Raw genomic sequence first — 14,470 nt, forward strand, 5'->3', positions numbered from 1 at the left:
GCTGAAAGTTTGCATTTAAAGTGCGAGATATATTTATCTCATATTTCTGAGGCATAGCTAGGCTCAGTAAATGCAGGTACAATGTTTAGATTACAAATCAAGGCCAACCCTTAGGTAATGAAACAACTAGTAGCTTTGGAATTGGTTGATGAACAAAGCAAGGATTAATACATTTCTTTATTTGCTTTGCACTAAACCAGAACATTAGCTGGAATTCAGTTTTGAGTTGTGACAGAGACTTACCAATAAAGAGCTGTACTTTTTCTGGAAGGTACTACCTTTGTTACCTAAATTATTTTGGTAATTAAAGAACATTTTAAAATGAGAGATATACTATACATCCTTGGAAAAAGCAATGTCATGAAAATATATTTCTTTGACAGTTGAATGTTATAACTTTAATAAGATTCAGTCCATAAAGGAATAATAAAGTATGAAAATCAACCCTATCTTTAAAAAATATGTTGATTATTAAATGAAATGCTATGCTGTGGTCATTGAAAATAATAATGTGGTCATTGAAAGTAACATCAATAAAATAATAACTTAGTTTTTGTTCACTAACTAGGGTGAGATATTGAGGTTAATTTATCAAATTAACTCAGCTTGTTATTAATTCATGAAATGGTCACAATAATATGTTTGTCCTGAAGGTTTTACCAATGAAATGAGATAATATAAAAGACTGAACTTCTGAAAGTACAAAGCATTCAAATTATTAAAATTATTCAAAACCACATTGCAGACAAATACTAAAGCAATTTTAAGTAGCAGCAATCATTACTTTGAACTGGGAGCTCTTCCATGTATGTACAAAAGACTCCCAGCTTTTGTTCTCAGTATTAACATATAACTGACAAATCTTGTAGAAAAATAGGGTATTTCAATACTCACCATGTGTTTCACTTTCAACCCACTTATTAATTTTATGTCTAGTGTCTTCTAAATGATTTGTAAAGTCAACTCGCTCCACTTTGGCATCGTATAATTTTTCGGCACACTCAATGTAGTCCTACAAAGAAGAATACAGGTCTTGTATTTACAAATCATCACCAACTAAGTATATAAGAAATGTATTTTTGAACTTTTTATTTTCACTGCTTTATTCAAAGGTTCAACTCTGCCTCAAAGATAAGTATGTAAATATAGGGATATATGGAAATTGGGCTGGAAGGGGATCTGGTGACTTTGAAGTTGAATTTGTACAGCAAATACTCTGTTTAAACTTAAGTTTATCTGAAATGGATTTGAGGAGGCTAATAGAGAATAGATAACGTCCACCCTTTTACCACTGCTTTCTCATATTAAATAACTCAATAGCCTCCTAACTAGTCTCCCTTGCCTGTGTCATCCCTTCCTGCTGCAAATTTTTCAAGGCTATATTATTGCACTCAAGACAAAGCCCAAGCCCTTGAACCTTGCCGACAAGGCTCTGCTGATCCCCACCCTGCTTACTTCACAGCCACTTTCTCCTTACTCTGCTCTCCCACCATACCACATTCCTGACAGTTTCTCAAAAATGCCATTTGTCATCTCTCACTAGTGATGTTTGAACAATGTTCCTTCTGCCTGAAATGGCCCATATACCTCATGATTATGTCTTACCCATTTTCTAGTTCCAAGTATGGCTGTCTCTCCTTGACAGATATCTTCTCTAGGTTCCACGTACATTTTCTTTCTTTTTTTTTTTTTTTTCTTTTTTTGAGATGATGTCTCACTCTTGTCCCCTTGCAGGCTGAAGTGCAATGGCACGATCTCGGCTCACTGCAAACTCTGCCTCCTGGGTTCAAGCGATTCTCCTGCCTCAGCTTCCCAAGTAGCTGGGATTACAGGTGCCTGCCACCATATCTGGCTGATTTTTGTATTTTTAGAGATGGGGTTTCGCCATGTTGGCCAAGCTGGTTTTGAATTCCTGACCTCAGGTGATCCGCCCACCTTAGCCTCCCAAAGTGCTGGGATTATAGGCATGAGCTACTGCGCCCGGTCCCACCTACATTTTCTAACAGTCTGTTTACCTTGAGTTTTTTCTTAACAGCTGTTATCATAATACATCCTTTTTACCTTTGAGATTGTCTGAGTCCTTCACAAAACAGCAAATTCTGTGAAGTCAAGACTATATATGCCTTGCTTATGATTTTATTCCCAGTAACTAGCACATTGCCTTGGACATAATAGTTGCCTAAGAAATACTTGCTGTTCTTAATTTTAAAAAAGTCATAATGATCTAATTTATCAATACATTAGTAATTCAACAAATATACACATATATATCTTTGTGGAAAGAAGTTCAGAATTAGAAGAAAAAGATGTATTACGAACCAGGTGTTGTTAGTGGATTTCCTATTAAAGTTTACAGGATTTTCATCCTTATAATGAAGATTCACTAGTTGTCCTTTGTCTATCCACAGGATAAGACTAGCTCTCTAATGCAAGCTTTGTGTGTGATTTCCTTGGACACAGCTCTTTTCATCTACTGATTAATTCATTCTTCTATCCACACATCCATTCGTCCATCCACTTTGACACAAAGAGTAGTTTTAAGTAGTCCATGGCCCAGAAAGGTTGATACGTGCAAGAGGTTGATACACGCAAGATGTCAGCAAGGAATAAAGATAGCAGTCGGAAGGGACAGGTTAGTTATATAGATGTTGCTATTCTCTACCACTTCCAAGAAACTCAGACCAGACACAGGGGCTCATGCCTGCAATCCCAGCACTTTGGGCGGCTGATGTGGGCAGAGCACCTGAGGTCAAGAATTTGAGACCAGCCTGGCCAACATGGCAAAAACCTGTCTGTACTAAAAATACAAAAAAAAAAAAAAAAAAAAAAAAAATAGCAGGACGTGGTGGCACGTGCCTGTAATCCCAGCTACTTGGGAGGCTGAGGCAGAATAATTGCTTGAACCCAAGAGGCAGAAGCTGTAGTGAGCTAAGATTGTGCCAATGCACTCCAACCCAGGCAACAGTGCCAGACTCTGTCTAAAAGAGAGAAAGGGAGAGAGAGAGAGAGAAACTCTAGAAGAGCTAGAAGCCACTAAGCATTTATGCTTTTTTAAAAAGTGCAATTAGTATGTCATGTTGATCTCCTTCTAAGACTTGTCTATGTCCCTAAAAAATACATAAAACTTAAGTGACATAAAAAATAAAATTGGGCCAGGCAAGATGGCTCATGCCTGTAGTTCCAGCAATTTGGGAGGCTGAAGCAAGAGGATCACTTGAGCCCAGGAGTTCAAGACCAACCTGGGCAACATAGAGAGAACCTTTCTCAACAACAAAAAATTTAGCTGGGCATAGTAGCATGCACCTGTGGTTGCAGCTACTCAGGAAGCTGAGATGGGATTACTGCTTGAGCCCAGAATGTATTTCCTGCCATGGACACCCCTAAATGGGCTGACTGCTCCTCCATTCCATTGACAGCTCGACATCCCTACCAAAGGACACATTCTCTTCTGTTTTGAAGCCTGTCAGTCTAGTGAACCTGAACATGTGGATTAATCGGGTAAAAAGTTGAACTTTGGAAATGGGGACATTTTCAAGACATCTGAGAACATAATAAGTAGCAACGAGAAACAAAACCATCTTTGTATGACTCACTAAAAAGACACAAGCCTTTGTTCAGATAATAGATTTAACAAGATTCAGATCCTTCTAACAGAGGCAGTTTCACCTACCTTATGAAAGCCATACACTTTTTCCGCAAAAAGACCGTTCACAATGCTGAGATCATAATCCTTGTGGGATGCATTTATATCAGAAAGAACTCTTTTCAGTTGAGACTGGAGCCCTGGCTGTTATCAAAAAGATGTATAAAAATTTAATTTTGGACTGCAAAGATATGCGTAATCTCATTTACACATAAAATAAAATATGCATATTATACCATAAAAGAATTTCTTAAAATACTTTAAAAACAGCAAACAAGACCACATACATCTATGTCTTACCCTTTCTCAAAATAGTGTCTGTGATCAAATGAAATAATTTACTAAATACTTCACCTTAAAATTGTTAACAGAAGATAATGATTTTGCATTATATATATATTAAATAATTTATTTTACCAATGTAAGTTGTCTATGAATATACAAAGAAAAAGGAAAAACATTTAACTTCATCCTTTCTTGCCAAAATATGGCCAATATGTAAATAAAATATTAGTAAATTAATAAATAACAAGTAAATTATCAAAAATTCTACTTGAAAAATCCACAATCTGGAAATCTGAATAAAGCATGTTTCTTAGCTTTGAAATGATAGTTCCACATTCTCCAACCTCCATCTCTTGGGCTCAAGCTAACCTCCCACCATAGCCCCCCAAGTAGCTGGGACTATAAGTTAATTTTTATATATTTTGCACAGATGGGGTTTTGCCATATTGCCCAGGCTGGTCTCGAACTCCGGGGCTCCAGTGATCCACCCGCCTCAGCCTCCCAAAATTCTGGTATTACAGGCGTGACCCCCTGCACCTGGCTCACCATCTCTTTTTCTAAAAGAACGTATTGTCTTTACCTGACTATTAGAAGAGATTCCATATCCTGAAGCAGTGTTAATGTGAAGCACCTGTAAACAGGGCACAAAGAAAGCAATCATTAGAATCAGGGGTTACAAGAACAGTTTGCAAGAGGTTTTAAAAATAAAAATATTATTTCCCAATAAATGTGTCTAATTGCCATTCCAAGTTCATTAGTGTCTTAGAGCTGATTCTCCCCATGACTCTGAATGCACCTCAACAGGCATACTTGGTTTTAATTTTTATTGCCTTTTCTTTCTTTACCACAACTTGGTTTTCTCTTAGGTTTACCAGGATTTTGGAATCTGTGTCAATTTACATAAATGCTATAGTGACATCGCTTCTGAATAAATCATGCTTGTCCGGTAGTCAGTCCACACACGGATGTTAATGCCTCAGTGCACAGCTCTCCCAGTCTGACTCTGAATGAAAAGCATATTTCAGCAGCGGAACTCTATAGTTTTCAATATAGTCAGTGAAATGTGACCACCATCTTCACTATACGATGGTGTAACTCAGAATACCTGAGGACTGGCTGGGCACGGTGGCTCACGCATGTAATCCCAGCACTTTGGGAGGCCAAGGCGGGCAGATCATGAGGTCAGGAGATCGAGACCATCCTGGCTAACACGGTGAAACCCCGTCTCTACTAAAAATTAGTTGGGCGTGGTGGCGGGCGCCTGTAGTCCCAGCTACTCGGGAGACTGAGGCAGGAGAATGGCAGGAACCTGGGAGGCGGAGCTTGCAGTAAGCCCAGAGAGCGCCACTCACTCCAGCCTGGGCGACAGAGTTTTGTGATTTATGGAATGAATAAGCCTCTTTCTGAAGTGACGGGGCAGCTGTAATTTTAACATTTGGGCCAATACAAATTAGGTCGTCAATTCATGTGTTAATTTAATATTTATTAAGTTTTACCTACCAGATTTTCCTCTTATTTTTGGTAATTTTGGAATCATGGAACCTATCAACATTTCCTACCAATGATTATTCTTACATTTCTTGAAATGTCATTTAATGTAAAAAAAAAAAAAAGCACTGTTTTACTTAAATAGGCTCTAAAACTCTATGCCATCATCATTTTAAAAAAATATTTATTTATTTTTATTATACTTTAAGTTCTGGGATACATGTACAGAATGTGCAGGTTTTTTACACAGGTATACATGTGCCATGATGGTTTGCTACACCCATCAACCCATCATCTACATTAGGTATTTCTCCTAATGCTATCCCTCCCCTAGCCCCCTCAACCTACTGACAGGCCCCGGTGTATGATGTTTCCCTCCCTGTGTCCATGTGTTCTCATTGTTCAGCTCCCACTTATGAGTTAGAATATGCAGTGTTTGGTTTTCTGTTCCTGTGTTAGTTTGCTGAGAATGATGGTTTCCAGCTTCATCCATGTCCCTGCAAAGGACGTGAACTCATCCTTTTTTACGGCTCCATAGCATTCCATAGTGTATATATGCCACATTTTCTTTATCCAGTCTATCGTTGCTGAGCATTTGGGTTGGTTCCACGTATTTGCTATTGTGAATAGCGCTGCAATAAACATAGGTGTGCATGTGTCTTTATAGCAGAATGATTTATAATCCTTTGGGTACATATCCAGTAATGGGATTGCTGGGTCAAATCCATATGAACACTTAAAAGTCTTTCTTTCTCCCCTTCCCTCCCTACCCCATGTATTATAGAGTTTTCAACATGTAGAGCTTCTGCTAACTTTCAGCTTATTGAGAGTACAAACTCATAATTAGAATTTGTTCCTTCTCTAATATTCGATATTATCCCTTATATTTCTGTCTTATTGTTTATAACTACACATTGTCTCACAGAAAGGCCGCACTGTACAAATTTAGTTAAGGTAGTCATTTGTACCGACCAAATTTAAAAACTATATTTTGTGTATCAGGCATAATTTTGACCATATTAGTCTGATAGAGGATTTTCTCACAGCAGTGTATATACAGAATAACAGTTATTAAATGCTTCCTCCTAAAGTTGACTGTTTTTAATCCCACCATCATTGCTGGCATCAACCTCACCATGGTAGCTTCTGACAAAAGAAGAGAACTTTTCAGCATTTGCCCCCTCTGTTCCTTTAATTCAAAATTATTTTACGGAGGTTTATAAAATTTAAAATGTGTTGAATTTGGGGATTTTTATATTAAGTGAGTTTAAAGACAAATTTGTTAAATTCATAATACAATAAAACTGGAATGCATAATATTTTTCAGTTTAGAAACGTCCATACTTACAATAAAGTTCAAGAAGTCATTGCAGTTATTAAGTTGCAGTTTACATCACCTAATCATTTACAAGTGATTTTTATTTCAATAGTGACTATGCATAGCATGTTTTCACCTATGGAAGAATTCAAAATTCAAAATTTTGAACTAGGACCTGCAGTGACTATGTAACAGAGACCCTTGAACAATTCTGGTTCAACAGCCCATGGGAACATCAGCATTTGATTTATAGAATAACTTTCTTAGTCCATAGATCTGTAGATTTGATAAACTGTCACTGTGAGCCGATGGTACTGAAGGAGCTGTCACATCAGTCTACAAGAACATCTATGCATGTTATGATAAAGAAAAGACGATGAAAACATAAGAAGTCTTTTAATCTTCAACCTTTCACTATATTTTGAGAATCTTGCATCTTTGCAACAACTCTACTTGAAAATAGAATAAGCTCTTGGCCAATGTAGACTTTCAATGCCTTTAAAAATATGGCAGTTATCTCTTCCCAATTGAAAGAATTCAGAGAGAGAATATGCTGAGTACTCTGTATCCTCAAACAATCCTGCCTCAGTTTTTTAGTCAATTTTATTGTGGCTGCGACATCGTTGGTGAACAGTGGGGTTGGTCACTTGTCACTAGGAAAGGAAGGTTCAACAGGGACCTTCCACTCCATGGAATTATTTATTTGGGCTACTACAAGAAAGGAAATAAAAGCATGTGTCTTTATACTTTGGACTATATCATTATAATTGTTTCATCCTATGTCAGAAAATAGATGAAGTTTGTCTCTAAGGGCTCCCAGAATGAAAAGTCTCAAATGAAAGTCATCACTGTCCATCATCTCAGTATAAGATGGAGAGAGAGATGAGCAGTGACCAGCTGGAACTTAGGTGGTCCTTTTGTATCCTTCTTTCCTAAAATGAGGGGTCAGGAGTTGATGGGACCAGCTCCTTAATCTTTTAAACAGTTCAAGGAGGAAAGTTTAACCAGTAAAGGCTGAGAACATATTGGAAGTCGTATTTGATTATGACATAATGTCTTGAGCAAAATATACATGGCTATGTAAATTTATATAAATATAAGTTATAAAATATAATTTGCCTGATATCTGCTCTTCAAAGTTTTAAACCTTCTACTCATTACAATCATGCATCACTTAACTACGCGGATTCTTTCTGAGAAATGTATCATTAGGTGATTTTGTGATTGTGCGAATGTTACAGTGTGTACTTACGCAAACCCAGATGGTATGGCCTACTACACAACTTGGCTACATGGTATGGCCTATTGCTCCCCAAACACAAACCTGTATTGCATGTTACTGTACTGAATACTGTAGGCAGCTATAACACAATGGTAAATATCTGTGTATGTAAATACATCTAAGAATAGAAAAGGTATAGTAAAAAACTGCATAAAAGATGAAAACTGGCAAAACAGTATAGGCACTTACCGTGAATGGCACTTGCAAGACCGGAAATGGCTCTGGGTGAGTCAGCGAGTGAGTAATGAGTGAATGTGAAGGCCTAGGATGTTACTGTATATCGCTGTAGACTTCACATGCACTGGACACTTAGGCTACACTACATTTATGAAGAATAATTTTGTCTTCAATAATAAGTTAACTTTAGCTTACTTTAACTTTTTTACTTTATAAACTTCTTATTTTCTAAAAACATTTTGATTCTTTTGTAACAACACTAGGCTTCAAACACAAAGACATCGTACAACTGTACAATTATATTTTTCTTTATATTCTTATCCTATGAGCTGTATTTATTTAATTTTTTAACTTTTTAAACTTTTTTGTGAATAAATAAGACATAAACACTTTAGCCTAGGCCTACACAGAGTCAGGACTGTCAATATCACTGTCTTTTTCCTTCGCATCTTGTCCCACTGAAAGGTCTTTGGAGCATTAACATGCATGGCACCATCATCTCCTACCATAACAATGCCTCCTTCTGGAATCACTCCTGAAGGGTCTGTCTGAGGCTGTTTCACAGCTAACTTTTATTTTTCATACGTAGAAGGAGTACACTTTAAAATAACTACTAAAAGTAGAGTATTGTAAATGCATAAATCAGTAATAGTCACTTACCATTATCAAGCATTACGTGCTGTACGTCATTGCATGTGTTAGGCTTTTATACAACTAGCAGTCTAATGGGTTGGCTTATGCCAGCATCACTGCAGACACGTGAGTAATGCATTTTGCTATGATATTATGATGGCTGCAACATCACTAGACAATAGTAATATCTCAGTTTCATTTTAATTTTACCGTACTGCCCTCATACATGTGGTCCATCATAGACCAAAATGTCATTATGTGGCCTGTGACTCTACCTTGTAAAAAGAACCTAGTAATTTATGTGAAGCCTTGCAGAGAAAGGAATCTCCCCTTCTCATTGGCCAAAATTTATCTTAAGACAGACTGTAACTTTTTAAAACCTCCCTGCAGTTCTTTTCTGATTTTATTTTATTTTTTTAAATAGTCCTAAAGCTACCATTGGAAAGAATTATTTAGGAATACACGCATGGAACAAAAATATAAAATACCATGTTAAAGTGATTCAAACATACTAACATATTTTCTGAGATAATGCTTGTGGCACCCAGGCAATAATTTTAAAATTATATGACTATCCAGAAGTCATTCTCCTTAACTTTTTGAATAAAGTTTTAATAAGTTTAAATATTTGACATTATTCTTTGATCATTGCTAGTATTACTCTCTTTTGATATGAATTTGGTTGATTTTCTGATATTCCTAATTGAATGTTAGTAAACTGGAAGGGTCAAATATTGAAATGATACGTGTCTGTTTTTATCTTTACAAAAATTCAAGAAACTGCAGATTCAACAGTAAAACTACCATGACTAAAGATGCATAATGATGCTACAGGTGGAGCATCCTAATCCAGAATCCAAAATGCTCCAAATTCTGAAATTTGTGAGCATCAACATGACACAAGTGGAAAATTCCACACGTGCCCTCATGTGATGTGTCACGGTCAAAACTTTGTTTCATTAAAAAAAAAAGTTTTAAAATGCTGTATAAAATTACCTTCATGCTATATGTATAGGTTGTATATGAAACATAAATAAATTTCATGTTTATATCTGGGTCCTATCCCATCTCATGTATAAACAAATATGCTGAAATCTAAAAAAAAAAAAAAATCCCAAAAGGGAAAAATTCCAAAATCCAAAACACTTGGTCCCAGGCATTTTAGATAAGGGATAGTCAACCTGCAGTAAACGTTTGTGTGTGATAAATATTAGATAAAACTTCAAAGGGCTTGTTTATCACAATTCTTCCTCTTCTTACTTTTCTTATCTAATTTTTTGGTGTTTCTATCTGAAATACAAAGTGTGCTATACTTTCATGTTCCCTCATGTGCTTATGTAGGGAAATCAGAATTTTTGTTTCTGATAAGTGGTTAATGAATTCAGATGACGGCAATCAGGAAAATCATGGGTCTATACAGTGTAAGCAAGTTCAGGACATTTGGATTAAGGATTTTTACACAAAAGGATACTATGAATCATCCTTGGTCTTCTACCTGTATATTCATGCCAAATTATAAAATTATTATTTCTTCTTACAGAGTGGTAGAATAAGTAATATATATTAATGATTATTTTTAAATGCATTTTGTAAAACTCAGTTGCATTTTAGAAAATTCAAATTTGTAAACTTTTAAATAAGATTATAATCCAAACTATGACTTCAGAAAAATACATATGTATGTGTGAATATATATTTCATAATACATTTCAATGGAAATGTCTTGTGAGAGAGAAGAAAGTCCAAACAGATGACTCTCATACATATGTAATCCAAACATGTGTAATCTAAACTATATATAATATATAAAATAATGCATTTCAATGGAAATGTGTGGGTGTGTATGTGTGTATATATACACATGTATATGTATGATGAATTTCAATGGAAATGTGAGAGATAAGAGGAGCGAGTAGCTTACGAAATAGGAAAATCACTTTTTAAAACTTTTATATTCAAACATTATAAGAAAGAACAGCATTATTAGAGCCAAAAAAGAAAAAAAAAAGGGTCAGTCTGAACCCATGACTTGGTCAGTAAATACACTTTTCCAGCTCTTTCACTCAAATAGTGAGCAGCCTTCATGGCACTTCAACTGCATTGAACCTCATGCACACTCATTCTTGACTTTAATCGAGTAAACATATATATTTACTCTATAATATATATTTAATAGAGTAAATGAGCCAGAGTTTCATGAGGAATAGCTGAGCTCCTTTTGGAGCCAAGATAACTCAAGATAAGCCCAGAATGTCTTGTCAGAAAGCAAAACTATTGTAAAGTTATTGGGAAGGATTGTTTAAAAAGATTGGGTTAAAGAGGTATCTACTGGCCCAGCTATGACACTTTGAGCATCAAAAGGAAAAAGAAACACAGATCCATGGGGATGCTTAAAAGAGACACACAGTTGGAAGCCATAAATTGAGTCTGGATTCATCTAAAATAGAAATGTGTGATTCATGGTGACGAGGGTCGAGTGTTGCAATGAGAAACAAACTGAGGCAGGAGAGAAGCTGAAAATTAATTTCCTAGAAGACATTTACAGAGGATTAAAAGTGTGCACAGATAAATTAGATGAATGCTTTTGTGTCTCTAGTTGCCTTTTCTCCTCTTACATATTTTTTCATGCAAGATCATAATAGTAAGAGTTATACAAAGTCACACATGAGAGTAATTGATGAGGCAGCAAAGAGTACAGAGCAAACTCCAGCAGAACAGTAGCTCTCTCAGTTCACCGTGACTCATGAGCTGTTGACCCTGGCCCACCAGGCATGAGGTGCAGGGCAAGGAGACCTCAGAAGGTATACCAGACAGGATCTGAAAGATTGCCCCTGGCATGAAAGCACACAGTAAGTAAAAGCAGTGTCTTCTGTGGCATTAAAATCAAGCTTTAGTCATAGGCATGACGTCTGCACATCATTGTCTAACACACTGAACAGTGACAACGGTAAGGTTTTTGTCTTTATTCGTTTTATCATCAAATCAACATCCTCTGTGCACAGGTGAGGACCCTAGTGCCCACAGAGATGAAATGATTTTCCCAGGGTCAGAACTTGGACCCAATCTTCGAACTCCCGGACCAAGGCTGTTTCCACGATACCAAGTCATCTCACTTGGTTCTGAAACGTTATGCATTTTTATGAATGAATACATTTTTATTTGTTGAATGTTTTTCAAGGGCTTTATATTTATTTATCAAAATACTGACTTGAAAATACTGAAGCTTCACAATGATGTACTTTGAGCTATAATTTCAGTTTGGTGGCTTCAGAGCAGTTCCCAACTGGAAACTGATTTTGCTTTTGAGCGTATTCTTTGGAAATACCTGGAAATGTTTTTGGTGGTCATGCTGGGGGAGGGGTATGCTGCTGGTATTTATTGATGAGAGGCCAGGGATGCTGCTAAACGTTGCATAGGACAGCCCCTCACAACAAAGATGTATCCAGCCCAAAGTGTCAGTAGTGCCAAAGGTGAGAAGATCAGTTGTAGAAGATCGTCCTAAGTTTGAATCTCAGGTCCACCATCTACCAGCACGCAGTATGGTCACCCCTCCACAAAATCAGGATAATATTCCCACTTCAGTGTGTCAACATGAATATCAAATAATATCATATTCTCAGGGCTTATCCCGGATCCTGAACACTGATAAAGTTCTCAGCAGACAGTTGTTACTATCATGTCATCGAAGTGTAGTATCCTATGTACTAGGTTGTAAACCACTCTAGCGCTTGAAAAAATGGCAGTCTAAGACTCTGTAGTTGTTCTCTAGCAATTAATATTTACTGAGCTATCCAGATAAAGGAAGGAATTATTCTAGCTTAAATTATCTACACAAATGATTTTCCATATGAACTGAGGTATGACAGGTTACAACAGGCACCAGATTCCTCTGGCAAGCCTTCTGAACTAAAATAGTGAGAGGAATAGTGCAGAAAGGAGTGGGCACGGGGAGGTGGGGGCAGAAAGGGATGACATCAAGGCCTCTGCATGCAGCCTGGACCTGGCATCTCACCTGCTGTTGAGCTACTGAGTTTCAGTGGCAATTTTCTGAGAAGGGAGGGAAACCTTGACCATTCTACTTCCCTGTAAAGTGCACCCAGAGCTGTGTGCAAGGGTGTGTTAATAAGCATTCCCTGAAGGTGGTGGTGAAGGTGGTGATGAAGACAATGCGAGGACTATTCAGGTACACTGCTATTTTCTGGAATGTACTATGATGTTATTTGTGCCCAGGTAACGAGTCCTGAATCTGGGACATCATTGGAATCTCCTTCTAACTCTCCTATCTCAACCGTATCTATGCAGGCAGTGGGTCTCAAACTTTCAGGTGCACCTGGAGAGCTCATTAAAACCCAGAGTGCTGGGACCCACACCCATAGTTTCTGATTCAGTACTTCTGGGGTAGAGCCCAAGCATTTGCATTTCTAACAAGTTCTCCAGGCGGTGCTGATGATCCTGGTCTGGGAAACACACTTTGAGAACCACTGCACTAAGGGAAAACATCAAAGTTGCCGTGCTTGGAATATTTCTGCTGCCTCTTGGCTCACAAACAAGTGCTGCAAGCTGTGTGCTTTCTTCACACCCAAAGAGGGCCTCATGGAGATGTGTGAAGATGTGACACCTTGTGCCCTCATGATGAGATACCTCGTGGAGATGTGTGAAGATGTCACACCTTGTGCCCTCACGATGACCTCCATTAACATGGGGACCACTGCAACGAAATGTTCTCGTGGGAAAAATAATTTGTCCCAATGATGAACTGCAAAAGCTGAGACTGACCTTATCAATCTGAGAGACAGAGTCACCTCGAGCACCCAAGCGGACCAGGGCCAGGGCAGCGAAGAGGCTCAGAGAAGAAAAGAACACATTTCCATTTCCTTGATTATCATCCATCTCTCTGAACAGGTTGAAGCAAAACTCTGCATTTGCTGCAGCAAGGGAGGCCATTGTGAAATGGACTGCAGCCTAGAGGACAAGGAGAAAATGAAATTAGTTCCTGGTACATTTTCTAGGAATATTATATTTTTAGATTTATTTATTTTTTATAATTAAAACTTCACTTTTTCAGCCTTGGAGGTAATCATCACATAACTCTAACAAAAAGGGAAAAGTTCCCATGGCCCAGTATCCTTGTCACTAATACCCTAAAACTATCTCTTCTCGTTGGTGGACATTGCGATCCTCAGTGGCCTGTGAGTGGCCTGTTTCCAACCCCCAAGCAGACACATTCATGGGGCTCACTATTTCTCAAATCACCCCAGATTTCTGAACTGAAAGAGAGCAAAAGTAAATATTACAATATTAGACAGTCTATTTGAGGCACTACAGCCTTTGCTTTCTAAACCATCTGTAATTCAATGCAATGTTAAATTTTTGAGGTTTAACACATCATTTTTAATCCATTCTTTCCATATGGCCTCTGTAAATTCTTAGAACAATCATACATTCTACTTTTTTTTTTCAAAACTGTCCTAATTTTAAGTGTTATGCATCATTGGTCCCATAAGTGTATTAATTTGTTTAAAACCATTTCCTGATTTTTTTGGAATGCAAAATGTGATTATCAGAGTACAGATCAAGAACATGTACAAGACTTTTCAACACATAGGCGTATTTCTTGCTAGAGAACCCAGGGCGCAGTAACAAA

The 14,470-nt window shown here is 37.3% G+C and overlaps 1 protein-coding gene across 2 annotated transcripts in view; it reads right to left on the reverse strand.

Annotated features, from left to right (window-relative positions):
• Window positions 1-14,470, reverse strand: part of SERPINB7 (serpin family B member 7) — a 54,179-nt gene that overhangs the window by 8,095 nt on the left and 31,614 nt on the right. For both annotated transcript variants that reach the window (XM_023195199.1, XM_023195198.1), the window contains exons 2-5: window positions 13,603-13,788; window positions 4,509-4,559; window positions 3,671-3,787; window positions 895-1,012 (exon numbers count right to left, since the gene is read on the reverse strand). In XM_023195199.1, coding sequence (XP_023050967.1) covers window positions 895-1,012; window positions 3,671-3,787; window positions 4,509-4,559; window positions 13,603-13,770 — 454 coding nt within the window. In that variant the 5' untranslated portion in view covers window positions 13,771-13,788. The remainder of the gene's footprint in view (window positions 1-894; window positions 1,013-3,670; window positions 3,788-4,508; window positions 4,560-13,602; window positions 13,789-14,470) is intronic.

Source organism: Piliocolobus tephrosceles, chromosome 18, assembly GCF_002776525.5.
Source record: "Piliocolobus tephrosceles isolate RC106 chromosome 18, ASM277652v3, whole genome shotgun sequence".
Lineage (NCBI taxonomy): Eukaryota > Metazoa > Chordata > Mammalia > Primates > Cercopithecidae > Piliocolobus > Piliocolobus tephrosceles.